The 24,515-nt window shown below is 36.4% G+C and overlaps 1 protein-coding gene across 21 annotated transcripts in view; it reads left to right on the top strand.

Annotated features, from left to right (window-relative positions):
* The window catches only part of C2CD5 (C2 calcium dependent domain containing 5), a 76,989-nt gene that overhangs the window by 31,266 nt on the left and 21,208 nt on the right, over positions 1–24,515 (top strand). For all 21 annotated transcript variants that reach the window (XM_074357454.1, XM_074357448.1, XM_074357453.1 and 18 more), the window contains 5 exons: positions 10,997–11,111; positions 13,724–13,819; positions 16,304–16,495; positions 19,940–20,126; positions 23,021–23,185. In XM_074357454.1, coding sequence (XP_074213555.1) covers positions 10,997–11,111; positions 13,724–13,819; positions 16,304–16,495; positions 19,940–20,126; positions 23,021–23,185 — 755 coding nt within the window. The remainder of the gene's footprint in view (positions 1–10,996; positions 11,112–13,723; positions 13,820–16,303; positions 16,496–19,939; positions 20,127–23,020; positions 23,186–24,515) is intronic.

Genomic DNA, 24,515 nt, shown 5'->3' with positions numbered 1-24,515 from the left:
TGCCCAATGACTTGCGCAAGTCATTTAATATTCTGACGACATACCTTAAACCTGAAGCCATATGAGTCTTCTTACTTGGCACGTGTACATAAGTATTTTTGAAAATTTTAAATTGTCAATTCCGATAACCCCTTCCTGAGGCTTGTGCTCACAGCTATAAAAAGAGAAAAATGCTTTGAAATTACTGTATGCCAAACACAGATAGTTATTTTGAGGATCCAGAGCATTACCATTCTTTTATATTTTTAAAAAAATTTAATCTGTGCCCCATGGTTTGTCATTTGAGTTAAACAGAATGGAATTTTTCAAGACCCTGAATGAGATTTCAGAAAAACAATACTAGCCAGGATTATTTAACTCTAAAACTGAGCAAATATGTCTTTAAGGCATCAGTCTTCTCTTTTTCTTCTCTGGTTTATTTTTTTTTCCCGTTTCTTATTTTTTGGGGCCAATTTAGGATCCTTTCTTCATGATATAGTATTTGTACATTCTGCAGTAATTAAAGGCAAATTAGACTGATGCCAGTTTAGTATTTTGAGACCTGGAAGACTATGCCAGGTTTCATTTCTATGTGTTTAGGAACTTGAATTATTTGGAAAGTGCAAGGAAATACTGAGTTAAGATACCTGACGTTAGCTGGGTGACCCAAGGCTAGCTAGCTACCTGTGTTTCTGTTGACCATTGACTCAAATATTTTGATAGATGGCACCCATCCGTGGATCTAATTGCTCTAAAAATGGTTACAGGAATACATTCAGTTGTTGGTGATGTTTTCCGTTTACTGTAAACATTTTGATTCCATTCTTGCTTCCATGTACTCTGAGTAAGTAAGCTATAGAGTCTGGGAGAACAGAGGTTACTTGAGTAAATTTAAGAGCCATATTTAAAATTGTATTACTTTTTACAAAAACCCCCCTTCTTTGGGGGGTTTTCCCTACTTACCAGTTTATTCTGGCTGTGTAAGAAATGTAAGAATCCAGGCCCAGGGAAGAATGGGTTTTGTATATCGCACTGCAGCTCATCCATTCTCTTCCTTTCCTCCCCTATCAGACTGTTTTTCTCAGTTCACATGTAGAAATCCTCAGTTACTAATGGACTATTTTCCAGAAGATTATGGGCATATACATACACATATTTTTAATGGTATATAAGTTATATTTCAATTTTGTTTCATTTTCAGTTAAATACAAATCAATTATATATGCTAACAGTCCAGATATTACATTATTTTGATATAATTATCATCTTTTTTGGATTATATATATATATATATATATATAAAATGCATTAAAAAGGAACATTTGCTTAACATTTTATTAATCTCCAGGCCCTTTAAATAATTATTTATGAAAATTTTTAATTTGTTGAGAAAAGCTGAATGTTAAAACTCAGTTAACAACTACTGTAATGATGGTGTATTGATTTTATGACGCTAAGTTACTCTACCAAGAGAAACTTAAGATGGATTGAGATGCATGTGCTAATATCAAAAGTGCTATATTTGCACCCTCAAAGGAATCTTGCTGCTGTTTTATGACTAGCAAATATGGGAAATTTTCATTTCACACTGAGTGTAGAAGAAAAAGTCTCATTTTAAAGCCACTACCACCTGCTAACTCTATGAGTTATTATTTCTTTTAGAACTTCTTCCTTTTAAAATATTAAGCAAACAGGGTCATACCGTAAGAGAAAGAATGGGGTGGTTTTGAAAGTCAAGGTAATTATCTGAAATAATTAGACTTGAGTTAATGTTAGATTATGATAGCATGTTCCTTCTTCTCTTTCTATTTCTTCTTCTTGTTAACTCTGCTGTCTGTGTCTTTCCAGTTCCTGTTGAGTGGTGTTGTCAATTGTGTTCTTATTTGTAGTGTTTTTTGTTTTTTTCCTACTATTCTGCACCTAAAACTGATCTACTAATTTGCTGTTTTAAACTCAGCCTTTGTCGGAATTATGGGTAACACGAGATCTTACAAACTGCTAGACTGGAATAGTTTCAATTCAGGTATTTTAATGGTCATTCAGTACTACATATGCTGACAAAAATTATGGCAGCTCAGTGAAGTTTTTAGACATGTTCTGGATTAAATAGGTTTAATGTCAATTCAGTTACACAGATACATTTTACATTACATATGTGAAACTTTCATAATTTCTGTGGAAATGTAAATACAAAAATGTGTTAATGAAAATGAATTAATCAAACCCATAGAAATACGATAAATTATGAATGACTTTTGTTTGGTGATTAACTTTCAGAATGATAATTTTAAATTATATTTATTTCATTTTGGACAGTTTTTTTCATATCAGGTAAATGACAGGCATTAACTTGATGAATAAAGACATATTAATTGTTAAATATATAAGTATTAAATGACTAGTTTGATAATCTTAAAGTACATTTAAACTTCAGTTTAGTTTTGAATATAATTTATTCAGTGTTCTATAAATACTATAAAAGTATAATTGTTAACATTTTTATTTATAATTCTAGAAGTGTTCCAGCATTTGACAAGAGCAGATTTTGGGGGGATTAACAGCTTTCATAAGCTTTCCTCCTTCCTTTTCTACATAAGAATATATTTTTCCTTTTTAAGTAATTTTATATATGGATATAGTTTGTAGTGTTTAAAGAAACTAAACTAAGATAACTTTACAGCTGATGATGTGGTTAGAGTCAAAGCCAATTAATTTTTCTTTTTGATAAAAGCATATTCTCTTAATACAAACATCTACATTTTATGTTATTTATAGTTTAGAATTAAATAGTAGAACTATTTTGATTTAGTATCAGGAACCGATATTTTGTCTAAAGAACTTTCTCAGTTATTTTTGTCAGAAAGAACATCTATTTATAGAAAAACAGAAACAGAAACACCAAGAGGATCAGCATTTTAGATAATATCCCATCATCTTTTCAATATTGTAAACCTTTTTTGTTCTTAAGAGTCCAGGATGTAAGTTCTGATCTAAGTAATGCATGTTTGATTATGAAGCAACTCATGTTCATCGTGAAGATTTACCTACAGTCAGTCTAGTAAACAATCTGACCAGGTCCAACCTTTGCAGATATAGACCGACATCAATTGGTAAATCTTTAGGGAAACTACCTCTGTTTCCTATCCAGGTTTTTGCCAGCATGTATCACATTGATTAGAATAGATGGAATCATTTGTAATGTCATGCTTTATACTTGGTTTTTAGTGAGAAATTAAAGATACCCTGCTGGATTCATTTAGTAAAAATAAGGATATATTTTTAAAACATGGCCAGATTAGTAGAGTGGACAGAAAAAAAGGCTAATTATTTAAGAAAAGGACATTGAGGGTATTGATCATTAGTGATTTAAGGAGCTGAAACCTTGTGGGGGCAAAGATGTTTAGGATGAGAGATGTATTAGATGATGGAACAGCACTGGAAAGTGGAAAAGGCAAAATTAAACCTTACAGCAACAAAAAAGACTTTGTCCCATGTACGCAGTATTACAGAATTTGGCAAGGAGAAACATGATTGAGGAAGCAGTATATCTTGCCATCATTTAAAATAAAGTCAAGTAGTAAGTATATGAAAGAAAAGATGGATATAAGCTCTAACATATTAAAAGATCATGAAAGATGATGCTTTCAGTGTAGTGGTCTCATAGTTGTATGCTTTTGATTGAGGTATTAGAATCTTTCTGGTAATAGTTGGTATATATTCAGAAATCAAGCTTTTAGTACTCGTTTAGAAAAATAACTCAGTAAGTCTAAAAAAATGTGATAGATTTGATAAATATATTCAAATAACTTATATATTAATCTCAGTAATTGGGGAGTATTTAGCCACTCCTGTTCTGTATTACCATAGGAAATCAAGAATTGACCATGTCAGTAAGAAAAGTAATTATTGATACAATTTCTATTAATGCTAGAAATTGTTCCTCAATACTGTACTTCCTGGACTCGGTGACACCATAGATTGTATGATGTATCACCAATTTATTAATAGCCTTCTAAGAGGAAAGAAAAAGAAGCACGTGGTAGTGAAACATTAATTATTAGACATTCTCATTTCAGAAACATTAAAATGTGGAAAGATATAGGAAAACATATCACACAACAATATTTCACAGAATCTATTGTGCAAGCATTCATTAGAATTTATCTTGTGCCATGCAGCTTGCTAGATAATAGGTGTGCAGGGAGGCTAATCCCCCTGTTTTCAGAAAGCTCATATTCTGGTAGGAGAGAAGGAAATGTGAATGGCTTACTGTGTGGTACGGTGTGTGAGACAAGATACAGGGTTAAAGGAAGGCAGGATTAACTCTATGCGCCGGGGGACCTTGTAGATGTGGTGATTCTTGATCTCAGTTTTGGATGATATGTGGGAGGTTCACGTAGATTTATATTTCAGACTGTGTTTGGAGCCATGTTAGTATGTTCTTTGAATGTAGTTTTGAAACTTCAAGCATTTGTAAGACAGTATACTAGTCGTTGCTCGTTTGATGATGTTTGCATAGTTGCTTCATACTTGCTTTGGGTTGTTTGCCATTGAACACAAGATGTCTTGATTAGCTTGGCTTTTTTTTTTTTCTATCCCCTTTCCTCCTGCTTTGTTGTTTTAGTTTGTGTTAACTACAGTGATAGAAAATATTTTTATAGAGGAGGAATAAGGAAACTCAATATCTAAGGATTTATTTTTAAATGATTACTTTTTCTTATCTTGTTTCTTATTTTTCTGATGTGTCAACAGACTGTGAGAAAGACAAGATGAATCTTGCTGCTTGGAAGGAGGACATAGCACTTAAAAACTTGTGTGCGTGACATAGCAGGACCAGGAGGTGCACAGGAGTAAGACAGTGTAGCCCATGATCACATTTACGTTAAATCATTGACTATAGGACGGCGAATGGATTTAAAGACAGCAAGACTAGAGACAGGGAGACTGCTTGGTAGACTGCGGTGGTCCTGGCCAGATAAGTGCCGTAGGATTTGGTGGGGATAGGAGGGCTGACGGCTTATAAAGCACTTACTGTGTGCTACATACTCTTGGTTCTGCTTTGCGGTAGTACCTCATTTAATCCTCAAAACAGAGCCCTGAGATAGGCACTATTCCTGTTCTAGAGATGAACAGTATGAAATGTAGTGGTTTTCCCAAGGTAAGAAGCAAATGGCTGAGCCACAGTGTGAACCTTACTGCGTTGGCTTCAGGGCTAATGCTCTTAACCGTAAACTTACAAAATATTTATGACTATGAAACCAGCAGGACTTGGTAACTGATAGAACGTGGCAAGTGAAACAGGCTCTTGGCAACTTTCAGCTGAGAGAGGAAGATAGCTTATGATTATCCTGCACATCTGCAAGTCTGAAATCCCAGGGAGCAAGTGAGGCCCATCTTTTGGAAACTCAAGTCTATTTGAAAGTTGAGTTGTGAATTTTAAGAGTAAATTTTAATGGTCCTAGGTCATTGTCTCTCAAATGGCTGTTGTCCTGTTTTTCTTCTGAGTTCACCACTAACAGCATTTCTGAATAGCTCACACACATATTTTTTAATTAGTAATAGTCTCAGTGAGTTGAGGAAAGTCTGTTATTCTTTCTTGTATGTCAGCTTAGATATTTTGGGGGGAAGTGACAAGAGGAAATGTAAAGTAGTGATACAACGTGGTTTAAAAAGTACTAGTTTGAAATAACGTACAAACTTAGACAGTATTTTTAAGAGTGAATGTTTTATATCTTGAATTAGTAAAACAAGATGTAACTAGATAACTTTTCTTTTTGGGAAGATTCTAGAAGGCTTTTTTTCTTTTTTAATGTTTTGGACAGATTGTAGATTTTAAGACATATTAGCCTTAAGGTTGTCTCAACCTTAAAATAAGTGAACTTTTGCTAGTGATAATGGAAGCTTTAGATTAGTGGTCTGAATTTAGAAGATGTTATTCCTTTTTGTTAGTTTTCAGAATTGTAGTTGTTTAGAAATTTTACTTTAGTTGGGGGGCAAAAATTAATAGTTAAAAACCTAAAAAAAGTATTAAGTATTTCTTTAAAATATTTAATTTTAACAAAAATGTGAGCCAGCTGATGTGTAAGGGAATATTTATAGAATATACATATCAGTGTGATCATCCAGACTTTTTCCAGTGGGTGTGGAGTGCCTGCCATGGCTTGAGCACAGTGTTAGAGGCTGGGAACACAATTTTCAGCCAGGCAAACATCCTGTTCACATACCCAGTCTAGGCTATCTCTTACGTTGTTTTGCTGTGTGTGTGTGTGTGTGTGTGTGTGTTAGTTACATGGAGATAGGCTTTCTTGGAACTCGAATTCTGCTAATGGTCTCAGCAGTTATTTTTGTACATCTGAGAGGCAGCAATGAGGAAATGTGCAAACTGAACCTGAAGTAATTAAGCAGCTTTTGGTTTTTAGTATTTAAATAAGGTTTTCAGGAAGTCGCTACATAGAATTCACGAAGGCATAAATATAGCATGTATGATATGTGAGCTTTTCTTTATATGTAATGTGACGTATAAATATAATATATAATTTTCCTTCTATACATAATGTAACTGGATATTCATTACTATCCATTCTTTACTGTCTGTAAAAAAAGTCAGATATTTAATCTCCTTAATTGTGAAATTTCACTCTTTATATATTTATCTGTAAAATGTAACTGGATATTCCATTACATTATTATAGTATATTGTAAATGTAATAGATCATTTTCTCTCTATACAGAATAATGTAAACTGGTCTCCAGTTACAGTTACATTATATATATGAAGAGTGAAATTTCACAGTTAAGGAGTAGATTACATATTTGACTTTGTTTTTTAACAAACAGTGAAGACTCTAGCTTGGTTCAAAATGGATCATATCCCAGCTAGCATCCTAATATTCCGATTACGTCTTGATAATTTGCTCTGAATCTGCACGTCACCTCTTCTGTAGTGAGATTCTTCTTAGTCTGGTCCTAGAACCCAATTTGAAGGTGTATACTCCCTTGAGTCTGAACTTTCCAATTTCTGTTTCGTTAGGGGAAATTGATCTTCTTCAAAAGGTTGTTTTAGGTTGGAATATTACTTTTAGGTATTTGAGAATGTAGCTTTTTAGGCTGTACATTAACAAGATAGACTGTCATTGTATTAAAAATCCTACCTAACACTTTTTCTTGTTTATTTAAAAATTAGATTGAATAACTGTTTCCTCCTTTTTTTCTTTTAAGTAGGTTAAAAGGTTCCTGAGGGCTGAGTTACTCTCTTCTAGAGCTGAATAAAAATAGAACTAAATTTAACAGTTTAGGGAGTCAGTGTTTCTTAGTTGCAAATGTATAATTTCTAAAACCTCAAAGGGGTTGAGTTTTATGAACACATATTAGGTTGAGTGTTCAGTTCTTTATTTTTTTGAGATGTAAACTATTACTGTCATTTGAGGAATCTCTGTTAGTGTCACCTGTACTTCAAAAACAAGATAAAATGCTAAAAAGATGGCAAGATATCAAACTATGGCTATGCGCTAAAAACCTAACAATAGAAAAATGAGTTAATTGTGATGTCAACCCAAGTGAGAAGGCCATTACCCCTAAAAGAGGCATCAGTGAGATATTGATCTAGAACTCAGTTCATACTTACAATTAAAAGGATATATTAAAAGATTTCTGATATTATCTATGAGTTTTGACCCAAAGAAGAAAAACATAAAATAGTATGAACTCTAACTTGTATAATTAATGTTATCATCTCCCCAAATGGTATCTTTTTATAATTATAAATAATTCTGTAGATTATTGGGAGGAGCATGGTATTCAAAGGGAAGATATTTTTTCCTGACATCTCTGAAATGTTTTTTGGCAGCCTCACATCTTAGCTGTATATCCTTCAAGTGACCAAGTTGTATCCAGTTTCATATACGGCTTGTAAAGTTGCCAGTCAGTTTTTAAGCCAGACTCCTTGTTCTGCATTTTATGTAAGTGTGGTAAATCCTCAGATTTTACTTTTGTAGGGTGAATAAAACAATTCAAATTTACTAATGCATTTCCTATAAGAAGTGTAATTAGCAGTTTTTAAGCTTTAAAAATTCCATTAATAGAGATCAAATGCTATGACATTCCTGAATTTTCAGCGACCATAAATTAGGCTGAATCATAATTACTGCTTGAATATTCTCTGGCTCATCTCTGGCATAAGTATAATATAAGCTTTGAAGATAAATTTAGTTTTCCTGTAATATTAAATAAATTGATTTATCTTAATTAAACAACCCCTAAATTTAATAGCCAAAAAAACTCATCCTTTGGCTTCTTGCTTACAGTTGTAGGTAACTATTGTTAATCCAATGGCTAGTTTGTGATGAAGTGCTCCTACTGTATGCTTGCCTTGCTTCCACCTAGAATCTAGGGCCATTACTTTCTGTAACCATTTCAGTGAGCTGCCATAGTTTTCAGTCTGTACTGTCACCTGATCCAAGCATGCGCCAAAATACCCACTGTTTCTGGCTCCTGTCTGCTGAATCTGCTTCGCAAAACCCTTCGTTCTTTGAGCTTTTGCTTTAGCCAAAAACCAAACTTAAGAAATTCTTTGGAGTGTGGACATATGCCATTTGCTTCCTTAGCAACCCCCTGTGATGTTAACTCTTGAGCTTTTATTAAACTTGTAAATACTTTGTTAAACACAACAATGGCTTCCCTATGTGCAACTGTGTGGCTCATGTGTCAAAATAAAAGCTGCTTGTGAACTTGTCAGAAGAATACGAATGCTCCACTTGGCGCTGCGTTCAGCTGTTTGTTTTGTTTCTTTTTTCAAATCAGCCACTTATTCTTTCATAGTGTTTGGTTTAATTATCTGATTATTTTATGTGTTATACCAAGGTAAGTTTGATGTAAATAAACTTTGTATTCTTTGTGGTTACATGTATCTCATAGTAATTTTTATTACATACTTTTCCATTTAGGCATGCTGACCTTTCTAAATAAATCGATCTTGAACTTAATATCAGTAGCTTCCTCTGTTTTTCATTAATTAAAAAAAATACTGCAGACTACTTCCCGTAAAATTCATTTTTAAAACAAAAAAGCTATCATGGGTTGCTCATAGTAAGATGTAGGCAAACCTAATACGAGAAGATCTATTTTTATAAAAATGTAGTATACAATTATGTGGCTTAGCAAACAATATTTTAAACTTCTGGAATGGTTTAAAAAATAAATAGCAGGTTCTATTACAGTTAAGAAAAGTTAGACTTTTTATTTTACGTAGCTTTTCAGGAAGTATATTTCTCTTATTATTTGTGGTATCTATTTTTAGAGAATCATAAATAATTTGATGGATTGAGCAACTACTTGAATAATAGTTTGTCCTGTGATATAGAAATTCCCTATTAGGAAAGGATGATGTTAAGTCGATGTCCAAATTGGTCTGGAAACATGTATGTCTTAAAAAGAGAGAATGGATTTGAAAGTGTATTTGTGCTGTTAATGTCTACATTTCAGTTAGAATTAGAAAGAAATTCTCTAACGTAATGGTGTATGTGCAAAATAGGACCACCGAATTCCCTCACACATCTCAATTCATAATATTGATGTTAATACCCTATTGTAATATGTCCTATTTCTTTCCCTTCTTTATTTTATCTCATACTTTGATCTTTTCTCCAGTTTCCTGGAGTTTGCATTGCTTTCTTTTCTTCTGAAAGGAAGTCTTAAGGTAGTCTGTTTGGATCCAGAACTTTAAATCAGGAACTGCTGGCCTCATTTGTCAGTCCTGGCTTTTATCTCCTCATTTCTCCCTTTTGCTGGTTTCCTCCCCGTGGAGGAAACAAAATCACATCCTAGGAATGTGAGCTATAACAAGCCTTTTAACCTTTCGTACCTTGCTGTCTTCAGTATTTTACTAGTGAGTATGATTCTACTTGTTTTCCTTATTTTTAAAAAAACATATTTGAAACCTGCCTGTGTCCTGAGATTCAAAAAAAGGAGGCTTTTGGGTTGTTTGGTTTTCAGTTTTAATAGTGCCTTTTATGTGGAAAATTTACAACAGGAGCTTAGCATCTTGTTTAGAGTTGATGAAGATTTTTCTGTTTCAAATTGTTCCCAAACGGAATTGGCCACAAAAAGAAACACATTAGAATATGCTGATTATAGACTGTTTCCGTTTTTAACATCTTTGCACATAAAAAGTTACTGTACATGCAGCTGCTGCTCACCAGTAGTTTGCAGCTAAATACAAGCGATTAGGAAGTATGTGTGACAGATGTTCCATTTATGATGCTCCGTTCCAAGCAGTATTGGGCTTCTCTGCGATTGTAAAGTGCAGTTCTGTGATCCAAAGGCACTTTCTTAATGACAGAGCCATGTATGGAGTTACAGTGTTCTGTCTGAAACTTGTCCTAGTATACGTTAACCAGATTCTTTGTATTAATCTTTTAAATGTATTTGCTTTCTTTATTTTGCATTGGCCAGTCCCCTTATTTCTTGTCACTTTGCTTTAGGACCCACATCTCTTTAGAAGGTTGGCTACAGATGGCTTTCTCTTTTTTAGCATTGACAAATCTTTGCCTTGGAAAGAACCCAGAATATAGTGTGTTATAAAAAAAAAATAGATACCAGGAAGTGAAATCAGAATTTAAATTACATTTATGGATATGACTCATAAGGTGTTCACTCAGTGAGGTGAGACATGAGATGTCCTTGTAGTTTAAGATTAGAATCTGGAAACTCTGGGTCTACTTTTTAAGTTGTATCTAGTAAAATAAACTCCTGTAGATGCCCCTTAAAGTAATAAAGCAAAGAGAACTAGGTGGTTTATTTTCTAGCAATCAAGTTTAAAATGTTAAACTTTTTGAGCAGTAGCATCAAATTAAAGTGTCCATAAGCCTTTTGAGAAGTAGCATTTTAAAGATGTGAAGATTTCAAAGCTGCTATAGAACAGTACTTCTTTGCCTTCCAGAGTCTGCTTATTTTAAACATTTCTTGTTCCAGTAGACAATGTGCTATTGAGTAGTGAACTGATTTAAAATTTATTTTTCAGATGAACCAGAAACTCGAGACGCGTGGTGGGCAGAAATCAGACAAGAAATAAAGTCACATGCCAAAGCGTTAGGCTGTCATGCTGTAGTGGGCTACAGTGAATCAACTAGCATCTGGTAAATGATAATAACGACTTGATTTTCTAGATGGTGTAATTTACAGATTGTCATCTGAAAGGGGAAGAGCTTTATGCAAATGTAGAGGAAAGAAGAATAGTGGAGTGATCCAGGAGCTTTTTTTTTTTTTTTTTTTTTAGAGTACGTCGGACTGAGGTTCATCTGCCATTTTTGCTATTTAATTAATGTGAAACTTTGAGAAAGTTACTCTACTCTTCTGAGCCCCAGTTTATATGTTGTGCTGGAGAGAATAACCACCCATCAATTAAGGTTCTTGAGGGATTAAATGAGAATATAATACTGGCACATAGCAGATATTAACTCCAGGCCTACTTTACTCCAGTTGGTGACTCCACTAACTCCTTCCTCTGGGATTTTGGAACACTTGATCTGTTGTAAATGAATGGCCACGTGTCTTTAGAGTTCATGTGTAAACTCTTTCTGTCTTCTTTTACTGACTGTAACTGAACTTTCCTGCCAACGAATCATCCTTCCTAACTCCATCCGGTTAGGAGGGGGCCTGCCATACTCTTAGTTCTCAATTCCTTTTACTCCTACTTTTCATTTGGACAACCTCTCCTCCTTAAAAAGTCCATGCCATTCCACAGTTCAGAATTTTCTACATCCAAAACTTTCTCCTGCCTTTCTTAATTACTACTCTGCCCATCTCCTCCAGCTAAACACGAACATCTCCCTTCTCACAGCCTAACTTTGTCCTTTCTCATTCTGAAGTCCTCTGCCCTCACTTGACTTTCAGCCTTATTTTGGACCTCATTATGGCTCGAAACTGTTCCTCTTTAAAAATTTGGAGCCGTAAAATTTCACTCTTGGATCGCAACTTGATGTTTTTCCACCCATCCCATTTGCTCATTTACATCTGGTTTGTTTTGACCGTTACTTTCACCAAGAGTTTTCCCAGTTCCTTTCTCAGGTTCTGACTTTACTTGCTGTCTGCTGTCTTTGAACCCTCCTTTCCATTTCTTCAAAAGTTTTATAAAAGATACCCCCTAGAAATGGTTTGACCGTTGGCTGTCTTTTCCAGCTTCTGTTGGACAGTTCTTACTGCTGCCTCTTGTGTGCATCACTCCCTTGCGGTTCTGGCGATCACTTTTGTTGGAGAAGCACGATTAGACTGTAGTAAATGAGGGTGTTGCAGAGCTACGCCATTCCACCTTCTGAGCACCCACCCCTTCTTTTCCTTTGCACACCACGTGTGATAGTCCGGAACTCCCTGTTCCCATTGTAGCTGTTCTGCTCTTGTTAAACTCCTAGCTATGCTATGCTTATCCTGCCCTATGCCCCAGTGGGTAGTCTTGCCTCATTGATGGATTTAGTGTCATACAGCCTTCAGGTCTTTGGGATATGGTTATAAAAGACATAGTTCTTGCCATCAGATTCACAGTCTTCTGGAGAATTTTGACAAGTATAATATATTTTATGGATAGAGATATCCCAGGATGCTTTAGGATTCCAGAGGGCTGGAGGTTAGACGTAGGATTGGAAGAAAGTGTTAATGATGTAACTGAAGCTTGAACTGAATCTTGAGAGATGAGTATGAAATATATAAATGAACAGAAAAGGTACAGGGAGAGTGTTCAAGGCCAAATGAATAGCACATGTACAATGACTGGAGAGAAATCACAGAGGCAGGCGTCTACAGAAATGCATCCAATGAATAATTAGAAGTTTGGATTCATCTGGAACAAGCTTCTCTTTTCCCTCTAGACCTCAAGAAATCTTTGTATTTAAATCCTGTCTTCACTAATTTTTTTTTTCTCTGTTCTGACCCATCCTACTTACTCTTACTGGATTAAATTCATTGAGATGCTCACCTGCTCCTGTAGCTCCTTGATGCAGTGACTTCAGTGGCTCTGTTATTTTTCCGATGTTCTCAGTTCCCACTTAAATGTTGTAAGCCTGGCCTCTCACAGATCAAGTGACCATTTCTTTAATGTCCTCTCTCCTGGTCTATTTATGCTTGGTTTCCGGTGTTGTGTCCCCAGGCTGCTCCTTTTCTCATTAGCTTTGGATGATCTCATTCAATAATTGTGTAGGTTAATTTTTTGGCTTTCAAGTTGGGTGATATGCAACAAAGGATTCTTTTGAAAATCAATTTTTGTGATACATATAATGATGTAGCTTAAGCTCTGTTTAGTATGTTTTAGATATTATTTGCTTCAGATATGTATCTTTTTATTACTAAGTTTAAATGAAGCTGTAGCAATGTAGATACTTATGTAGTTGGGCTTTTAGAATAATTTCAATAAAATTGAATATGCATTTAAAGAGTGTTTTGATACAGCTTAATGGGCTGTTGCTGGATTCAGCAATATATTTTATTTCTACTTTTATTTTGAAACATTCTAGTCTTTTTCAGCTTTACCATATTTTAAAGGAATCAATTGTTATTAATATACTTCATCTTCTATAAATAAAGAACTCTTACCCTCTCCGTTTTAACAACATTACTTCTATTTTCTATCCTAGGTTTAGGAGGTAATCCTGTGATATTAGTATTTAGTAGAGTCTAATTGTGATCACTTTGATATTGAACATTTTCCAAAGTTAGATTGCCTGAAAATGTTAACGTGTTATGTTTTCTTCTTTTATAGTGAAGAGGTCTGTATTTTATCCGCGTCCGGCACGGCAGCTGTACTGAACCCTAGATTTCTGCAGGATGGCACCGTGGAGGGCTGTTTGGAACAGAGGTTGTCATGACAGCCTGGCTTGTTTTCCTTAAGGGTGGAGAAGGGAGGGACTGACTGTCTTCCTCTCAGAGCTGGGACGGTTCTTCTCTGTGAGGGCGGGTTTTAGGGGTGCAGCATAGAAATCAGGACCAGGCACTTTACTGATTTTTACCTCATCTGTAGCAACAGAGACGTATTGGGTTCTGCACTGCATGATACACACTATTATTTCTAGTATCTTGATAAGTGACCCATGTGATTACCAGTTGAAGAGTTACAGGCATACATTGTTTTGCTTGCTACAATGCAGAAATAATTTTTCTGATTTGGTTTTTCTCTTCCTTTCCTTTTCCTTTCTCTTACCTCCAAAACAGAAAAAAAGGTTATGAAACAATTTTCTTAAAGAAAATTCTTAATTTACAAAACAATCAAAACACTATGTTGTATGAAAATTATGTATAAAAAGCTTCATGGAAAGTGAAATATAACTTTAATATGTGTGAAAGAGAAAGTAAAAGTGAAAGCATTAGGTAAAGTGAGATTACTTTTTGGTTTATTTGATAATTGTCCCTTTAATGTTACTTTCTATAAATGTCATAAGCACTTTCCATAAAAGGATAAAATGATCAAATTTATGTACAGAAAACTATCAGTCTGGTGGTAGAATTTACCCAAATAATATAAATTTTAAATACTCTTTACTTCAGTGTGCATTATCTGCTTTTTTCCTCCTAGTATTATGTATTAGTGTGTATTAAGGAAGAAAGCAAAAAAAAAAAACCTGCATGTGATCAAATTTAGTATAAATTTGCAAATCTCTATCTAGCAAAGAAAAATATGCTAGCTCTGGCAGGCAGACAGAAGACCTGGTCAGTTTCTTCTTTTGTCAGTGTTAAAAACGGATGTCGACTGTAGTATATTTCAGGGCATTAAAAGTCATAGTAATTAGGGAGATGAAGGTGGGAAATTTTGAAGTCTATTAAGCAACTGGAGTATTCTGTTGAGAAAACTGACTTTGCCAGTAAGTTGTCCCACTGCTGCCATTTGGTGGTCACAAATGTCGGTAGATTTCATTCTTCAGGAGATAGAAGCCTCATTTAACAAGTGACTTTTCCCGTGCCGCTTGCTTGTTCTGGTACTGTGGCTTGGATGGACACAGTGAATTCTCTTAAGTGGCAGGCTGATGCAACAGATACCATCCCTGTTTGTAAAAAAGGAAACTTTTTCTTTTCTGTTATGAAATGATTGGTGCTTACTAGAGAAACTGAAAAATATAGGAAAGTAGAAGGAAGAAAAAATTCCCTATGATATCAGTATTTGGAGAGAGTCCCTTTTGTACCTTCCCTATTTCAAATGCTTTCATAAATTTTAATACTTTTATTTTTTTATGCCTTATGTTATACGACTTTTGTTTGAATTTCTGTCAGGCTTTTAGTTAAAAATGGTCCCAGTTTTCATCTTTTTGTACCCTCTTGGAACATAGGGGCTTTGGATTCAAACAAAGTGGCATTAAAATCTGAGGTCTGCTACTTAGTTAGTACCTAATGTGACTGAGCACGTTGCATACTGTCTCAGGTTGGTTTTAGGCCGAGTGGAACTAGTTTTTGTTGCTCTCTGCCGTGCAGTATATTGCAGGGGGTGTGTGTTTGGCTAGTTTTCTTACTTAATCTTCAAAAAAAAAAAAAAAAGAACCTTTCTATAGAGATACATATTGTTGTTCTAGGATGGAAAAGGCTCTGAGAGGTTAAATGGCTTGGTCGGGGTCACACAGCTCCCCAGATCTGTCCGATGGCCCTTTGACTTCTAATAGGCCAGAATACCATCTCAACAAGAAAGGAGTTCTGTCTGGGAGTAACTTAGAAACTTAGAGGATGCCTGTTTTTTTATTGAAGTATAGAAGCTGTGTAATATTATGTAAGTTACAGGTATGCGACCTACTGATTCACAGTTTTTAAAGGCTGTGCTCCATTTATAGTTCTTATAAAATATTGGCTACATTCTCCGTGTTGTACAGCACATCCTTGTAGCTTATTTTATGCCTGTCTTTAACTTACTTTTTTCTTCTTAAATAGATTGGTTTTAATGGTAATGTTTTTCATATTGTTAGGTTGTCTGGTTAAAAAACACTTTTTTTTCCTTTTAGAATTTTTTTGTGTGATTGTATTTGAGTCCTATTTGTCAGACAGTAGGAAGATGTCAGCCTTACGGTCTAGCCATTTGTTTTTATGCTGAAAACCTTCGGGATAATCATGGGTTTTGTCAGGTTTTAAGTCATCAGACATAAAAATTGATGCAAAATGACTTTCTATTTATATAAGCTTTTTCTTTCATAGCGAAGTGTATGGTTCTGATTTGGTGGTCATTTCTTACCGGTCATAGTGGTACCTACCGTGGTGGAAGTTGTGGTGTAGCTTGTATGCAAGTACTGTATATATAACATATATTTCTGAAAAAATGTGTACAATTTTCAAGGATGCTTTTTTTTTTCTTACCTTATTTATATAGGCTAGAAGAAAATTTGCCTGCAGGCTGTGGATTTTGCCATATACCATATGATGAACTGAATATGCCATTTCCAGCTCATCTCACCCATTGCTACAACTGCAGGAAACAAAAAGTTCCCGATGTTCTCTTTACAACCATAGACCTGCCAGTGGATGCGACGGTTATAGGAAAAGGTTGTCTCATTCAAGCAAGGTACTTTTTAGAGACAATATTTGGGATTCTTGAGGGAGAATGGGGTATGGAGTCAAATGGACCTATTTTCAGATATCTACTCTGCTGTTTCCTACCTGTGTGTTACTGCTCAGACAGGCTAGGCAGCTCTGTCCAAACCTTGTATTTTCCTGTATGGAAAATTGGGAGGGAAAAAAAACCTCTTTATGAAACTCTTAAGTTTTTTATGCAAAAACAATTTTAAACATTGAAATTCTGTACAAGTGTTCATCATTATGAGAATTGTTAATTAACCCATTACAGGCTAAGGATGTGATTCAGGATGCTTTAACAACATTAAATATGTAACACATTTGGAAAATTTAATTTTTTTTTCCATTTAAAAAACGGTACACTGAAGTGTTTCTTTTACAACTACACCTAGCTATGAGGAGTTCCTTTTAAAGTGTCCTGGAGTAGGAAATGCTAAACTGTGGTAGGCACACAGGAAACAGCTGTGACTATCCAGGTTACTGATGGCTGCCAGGTTACCAAACCCAGTGAGCACTTCTGTCCTCTTTTTACTTGGCATCTCATCAGTAATCCCACAGCTGATCATCTTCTCCTTCTTGAAACCCCTTTGACTTCACTTTGCCACGCCTCCTCTTTCTGCCTACCTGTATGTATAGTTTCCAGTCTCCTTGCTGGTGCCTCCCTGGTGCCTCCTCATTTCTCAATCCTTGAGAGCCATGGGTTTGGACCCTCTTCTCGAAGCTAGTTGACTTCATCGACTCCTCTAAGTCTGTGTGCTGTCTGTAAGTCTACAACTGCCAAATTTATGGCTCTAGTCCAGAGCTTGCTTCTGCATTTCAGGCCCATACACTTCCCTGTCTACTTCACACCCCATTTTCATGGCATCTCATACTTGTTCCAAATTGAACTGCTGATTTTTTTCCACTTCTTTCATATTAGCCTTTTCTATTTTAAGAAATGAGACCTCGCTCCATCCAGTTCTTCATTCCAAATATGGTATTCTCAGACAGTGTCCTCTTTCCTAACCTCCCCACATCAAAGTTGTTACAAAGGCGTGTTGCATTCTCCTCTAAAATATATTTCTAATCCATTTGCTTTTGCTTTCATTCCCTCTTTCACCATAGACCTCCATTTAGCACTTGTAGTTTTTCTATTGCCTGAGCTATCTCAAGTATGTTTTTGGTGGGTCTGCTGGTGGTGAACTGTCTATTTTTGGTCGTGTGAAAATGTGTCTGTTTTATCTTTAAAAGATATTTTGGGCTGGCAGTTATTTTCTTTCAACACAGCAAAGATACCCTTCCACTGCCTTCTAGATTTCATTGTGACTGTTGAGAAACAGCCTGTTTGACTGTTGTTCCTGTGAGGGTTTTGCCTGTTTTGTTTTCCCCAGGCTGCACGTGAACGGTTCCATTTGTCTTTGGTTTTCTGCAGGTTCCTGTGACCCTGTGAAGTGTTAGGCATGCAGTTCCCTTCATCCTAATTGTTACACATTGAGCTGCTTGAATCTGTAGATTGGTGTCTTTCATGTGTTTTAGAAAAAATTTAGATTAGTTCTTCTATGTTTCAACTCTTCCCTCTTCTTGATACTCCAATTGAAAGTACGTTAGACTTTTTCACCGCCTCCTCTATGTCTGTTACTCCTTTGTATTTTTTATCTTTTGGTTTCTTTATGCTGTATTTTGGATATTTTCTTATTTATCTTTCAGTTCTTTAATTCTCCTTTCTGTTGTCTTTAATATGCTATTAAGCCTAATAATTGGGGTTTTTAGTTTTTGATAGTCTATTTTTTCTGGAAGTTTTCTTTTCTTTAATATCACATACTATAGTCTGTGACTGATTCTGTAACTGATCATTTCAGTATCTAAAATTTCTTTGTCTTCTGTTGTTTCTGCTGGTTATGGTTCATTGCATTTTATTTGCTTTGACTCACAGGAAGTTGCAGAGATTGTACAGGGTCCTTCGTCCCCTTCAACTAGCTCCCCCCATTGGTGACATCTGATTCAGCTGTAGTTGAGTACCAGCTGGGAAGTTGACATTGTTATGCTGCTGTTAACTATGCCACAGACCTTATTCAGTTTTTCCGTTTTTCAGACTTGCATTCATTTCTGTATTTGTGTATAAATGTATAGATCTGTGCAGTTTTATCCCACAAGTAGATTTGTGTAAACCGCCACCACATTCAAGATACAGAACGGTTCCACCACCACAGAAGAACTTCCCTGTGCTGCCTCCTTATAGTTATACCCTACACTTCCCCTTGCCCTGGTCCTGTGATGCTTTTAAGAAGACTTTTAAAAATACATAATTTACCCAGCTTTTTTGGTTTCAGGGAGGAGGGGATTAGTCTTCAGCAGCAGTCCTCAGAGTGTGCCCTCGACCAGTAGCATCACTGTCCTTGGGGGAATGTGCAGAAACGCAAATTCTCAGGCTCTGTGCCAGAACTGCTAAATCAGAAACTGCGGATGGAGCCCAGTAATTATTTTTTAACAAGCCCTCCCAGTGATTCTGATGCAAGCTAAAGTTTGAGAACTCCTGGCCTAAATAGCCTGACTTGCCAGTTTGGGAGTCTTTCCTTCATCTTCACTGCTGCCTTTTCAGTCCAGGCTCACTGTCTCACACCTAAATAGCCTCTTGTCTACCATCCCCACGTCAGTTCTCTCATCTTTACTCCATTCTCGGTGTAGCAGTGTAAGTGATGTCCTTAAGTTTCCTTTTCATCATATTACTACTTAAAAACCTAGCTGGGTGTTCCCATTGCTGGTAGAATAAAATCGAACTCCTTACCATGACCCATAAACCCCTAAGGTGATCGCACCTCTGCTTACCTGCACCTCACCTGTGCTGCGCTCACCTCTGCTCCCCTCACCTGAGCTACAGTCATCTCCTTTGGTTCTTCGACTCCATTCTGCCAGCTCCATTCTGTCATCGTCTCTGTCTGGCTCTTCCAGTTCCATCGTGTCTTTACAATCTCAGCCCAGTTGTCGCCTCTGCTGTGAAGCCTGTATGGTTATTGTCACTTTCTTCACCTGATTTATTTTCTGCGCACACGTGATTCTTAAGCATTATCTGTGGTCGCCTTGTTGCTTTGTTTGTTCCTTCCCCACGTCCACTGAAATATAAGCATGAGCAGGGACTTTGTGTTTTATTCATCGATCAGTGCTCACCAACTGGAACAGTATCTGGCACACAGTAGATACTCAAGTTAAGGTTTTTATTCTTTAAATGAGTAAATTAGCTTTTTCCTTCTGCTATCCGCCCATCATATGATCACATGGAATTATGAAACCTAAGATTTAAAATTATATTCTCTAGTGCTTTTGATCTGTGTTCATTTCATTTGAGATTTCTCCTTTTTGTTTATTGAAACAGGACTTTTAGAAAATTTAAAAAATTGGACATTTCTTAAGGTTGTACCAACAACACCGTCCGCTGACGAAATGTTTTCCTTAACAGGTTGTGTCGCTTAAAAAAGAAAGCACAGGCAGAAGCAAATGCCACAGCTATCAGTAATCTGCTGCCATTTATGGAGTATGAAGTGCACACTCAGCTGATGAATAAGCTGAAACTCAAAGGAATGAATGCTTTATTTGGACTGAGAATCCAGATCTCAGTGGGTGAAAACATGCTCATGGGCTTAGCGGTGAGTTTAGAGGTCTTGGTTTTGTTTTGTGATTCCTGTAGTTGTGGTACATTCTCTTTCATGTGATTCAAAGAGTCTTTTAAAAATGGAAAAGAAAAAAAAAATATATATATATATATAAAATAGACTTACCTGAGGAACTGGCATCAAGACTTAAGCATTACAGGGACATTATATAGAAGTAAAAAAATCTAGTGATAGGCTTTCAAATACTTTTATATTTATTTATAAAATTATTATTTGAAATTAAATTAATAAATTATTATACAAGTTTTATCTATTTATATTTCTGTTATTACTATATTTTTGCATTCTGATCATGACCTCTGTAGTCAGATTTCTAAGAATCACCGTGTACAGCTTGTTTAGTAAGTTGGCCATCGTTGTTCTGGACTTTATTCTTGTTTATACGTTGCTAAAATAGGGTTTCTCCTCCTCGGCGCTGTTGACGTTTGGGGCTGGATAACTCTGTTTTAGGAGGCTGTCTTTGTCTTGTTCATTGCAGGATGTTCAGCATCCCTTGCCTCTGACCACGAGATGCTAACATCCTCCCCACAGTGTGACAGCCAGCACCGTCTCCAGACGTTACCGGTTGTCCTCTGGGGGATGGAGTCACTCCTGAGCGAGTGGACCACTGTGCCTGAAATAGTCTTCAGTTTTAATGGAGAAAATAAGGCAATACATTTGAGACACAAGCACCAGTGACCAGTAGTAGAATGTGCAATAAAATACACTTCTTAAGTGCTAATAAATTGTGAGGCAGTGAAAAGCTCTTCATCTCAGCTTCATGCTTGCCTTGGCTTGTCAGAAAGTAAGTTCTGACTAGAAAGTTGTCAGGGGAGAAAGTGAGAACTGCCTGAGACCCAGAGAACTCGAGGCCTACAAAATATTTATGGAAGTCCTCTCAAATGCTAGACATTTTACCAGCCAGAATTTTTGTCTGTGTCACCAGCGTTTCTCAAATTGGTATTCTCTGCCATCTTTCTGAGACATGCATAGAAATGTAATCTTAAGAAATTTATGGAACTTGGATTCTTTTTCTCGGTATGAATTTACAGATAAAATGCTAAGTTGTTTCCTGTTTCATCTGTTCTTAAGAGCAAATACGCAGATTTCTGTATGTAAGGGATAATTGTGTAATGATGATAAACTAATTGGGTAATCTCAGGTTTTTAACAAGAGGAGTTTGTAGTGATTAATAAGATAATTTGATTCATATTAAAATATTTGATATTTAGATTAACTTGGGGAATAAAGCGTTCATTATGATTCATCCATCTGAAAACTCGTGTGCTTAGCAAGGGCATAACATAAATGTGTAATTGGGCTGAATGCAAAACTGTGGTTATTGGTGAGTGTCTTGGGAACTCAGAGCTTGGTTCAGATCCGGAAGGTTAGAGGATGCTGTGCCAACTGTATCAAATGATGGTTGAGCCCCAGGAAACCAGTTTGTGGTCCTGGTGTAATCCTTCAATGCCGGCCTGAAATACTGCCATTTCTGATTCTTAATAATTTTGTCTTCTTGATCACTAGTGACACGAATTATAACTGTTTGAGATTTTGATCTTTGTGCTGTTTTAGCCGGGCAGTTAAATCTCAAGAGTAGCTTCCACGATAGCGAGTCTCTGAAGAGGGCGTCCTGGGTGTCCGGCACCCGGCCGCTCCAGAGCGAGTGTGGGGTTATCTTCACGTTCTAAGAGGGGAGAACGGAGGCCGCGATAGGTTGAGACTTGTCCAGAGTGATGTGATGTGGTTACATGGACCAGAACTCGATTTCAAAGCCCTCGCCTGTCTCGTTCCAGAGTTTGTGTCATCAGTCTTCTGGGGCTGTTGCCTCGTTAGTGAATGCAGTCCAGGAGGTGCTAGAGATGGTGCCCTAAGACCGCATGAGGCACAGAGGGCGTTCTGAGCTGGGTCGTGGGTGCAGTCGTGGGCACAGATGAGCAACCCAGGAGGGAGAGCTGGGGGTCAGTTTCATCTGCGGTACAGACTTCATCACAGAGCACCATACCTTTCTAGGATGGACTTCTACAAAATCAGCACTTGTTTAATGTAATAATAATAACAACTTTAACAATTCAGAATATACAAGTATCCAGAGCTAAAGGATTATCTTCTCTTTCCCCATTCCGCTCTTTTTATGTCAACAATTTGATGTTTAAGCTTTTTTACATTTTTTTTGCTTTGCTTTGCTTATATAAGCATATATAAACATAAATCCACATAGGAGTGTGTGTGTGTGTGTATTTTTTTGCATTTCCCCTAGTAGTTTTTCAGTACTAATGGCATGTTAGTACTATTACAGAGTCAGAATTTAATAGTCCTTTGATTAAATATTTAAAATAAATCTGTATGAAGTTTTCTTTCTCGGTGATTATGGAGGCAAGATGGTATAGTGAAAAGTTCTTGGTTTTTGGAGTCAGAAACAGATTCAAATCTCGCCACCACGTTTATTGAGTGTGCTCTTGCCTAAGTTTCCTGTCCTTCCTGCTTCACTTGCTTTGTAGAAGTTTCCCTTCTCCTTTTGCCACTTTAAAGGTAGACTTCTCATTCATTAAAAAATTTACTTTTTAAACAACTTTCAATCACTTTTTCCTAAGCTGTTGTTTCAGTGCTGTTTTTTTTTTTTCAACCATAAGGGAAACCTTTGAAATGCAGTTAGGTGCACAGTGGAAAGTAAATGAGCTTTTCACTGCTGTCCCCGAGCTGTGCAGGGTGCCCATCAGAAGGAACCACCCACCGTTTTTCTGGGCCCTTCCACGTATGTCCTGTGCAAACACTGGTGCTGATTATCTGTCTCTTGCAGGGCGAAGTCCACATCCCTGAATATGAAAACATAAGGACTGTTATTCTTTAGGCACTTTTTCTGATTATAGCCCCATTGTTTTCACCAGTCGGCCACAGGTGTGTACTTAGCAGCCTTACCAACGCCCGGAGGTATTCAGATTGCCGGCAAGACTCCTAACGATGGCTCTTACGAGCAGCACATATCTCACATGCAGAAGAAGATAAACGACACGATTGCTAAGAATAAAGAGCTGTATGAAATCAACCCTCCGGTAAGTAAAATCAATCAACACTGTGAATACGTAAGTTATTGTTTAGATATTAGTATATTTGTAAGTTATCTTAAGGAATTTTTTTCCCCCACTGCCTGGCTTTGCTCTCCTCATTACTCATTCTTTCACCTCCCTTTGTGTCCGTGCTCAAATGCCTTATTTTTGGGGGGGGAGGCCAACTCTGGCCACCCTATTTACAAAATTGTAACTCTCCCATCAATTCTGGGGACTTCCTACCCCCTTCTTTGTTTTGTTGTTTTCTGTTTCTTTTATCTCTGTGTGTCTCTGTGTGTGAGACATGTTTTTGGCTCTTGTCTCTTGCTTGATACTCCCAACAGAATGACCTTCCATCGGGGCTCTGTTCCTCATGGCCAGACCACTCCCTCCCAGCAGTAGCTTCTTAATAAATACTTGTTGGATGACTAAATAAATGGCTTAAAAATTTTTTTTTTAGTGATAAGAAAGATTGCTTATCTATGGTAAAAACGTTAAAGGATACAGAGTTTTTAACTTTCTCATTTTGTAGTCACTGTAATAGGCACCCTGTCAGATTTATATGGGGCAGGTTAACGTAAGGTATGCACGAGCAGTGAGCATTTAAAACATAATTTCCTGATCCTTTTAAAAGATGGCTTTGTTACACCAACAACAGGCTATGTCTTTTGCATTTGTGCTCACATATCCACATTCTCTTGATATTTATTCCTTGTGGACAGTAGATATTTAGGACCTCCAGTCAGCTGTGATCTTTGGCTATAAAATAGGTAAAAGCTTACAAACCCATGTAAGATTGCACCATACACTGACCTCAATGAGATTGTTATTGTAACTGTCAAAGTTTATTTAGCTTAGTAAGTTGCACAGCAAAATACATGCATAATGTATGTATCTATATATATATGTGTACATATATTATATTCTCCATTTTACTATCTGGGGCTTTGAAAAGTTCCTACTGAGTAAAATAGAAAAGATTAGAATCTTATTTGGGTATATAAATCTCTAATTATTGGTTATTAGGACTTTTAAATGCTGCGTAGACAATACCTTCTGAGGCTGGAAGGACTGCCAGTTCCCTACTGGTTGTAGTGTCTTCTTTGTACACTAGGTGTCAGTATTGCCTCACCGTGTCTGTGACAATGTATGGATGGATTAGTGTATCAAGATTGCTCTTATTAATTAAAGGAAATATCTATGTACTCTGTAAAAGGTTAATTAGCCACAAAAGTTATAATTAAATATGGACTTTGAATACATTTTACAGACCCCCTCCCCTGGTAGTTTTCTACTAAATATAAAAATTTAAAACCAAACTAAAACGTCCAACTAT

This window comes from Camelus bactrianus, chromosome 34, assembly GCF_048773025.1.
Source record: "Camelus bactrianus isolate YW-2024 breed Bactrian camel chromosome 34, ASM4877302v1, whole genome shotgun sequence".
NCBI classification, from domain to species: domain Eukaryota; kingdom Metazoa; phylum Chordata; class Mammalia; order Artiodactyla; family Camelidae; genus Camelus; species Camelus bactrianus.
Note: the sequence above shows the minus strand (reverse complement) of the source record. Positions and strands in the feature narration are given on the sequence as shown.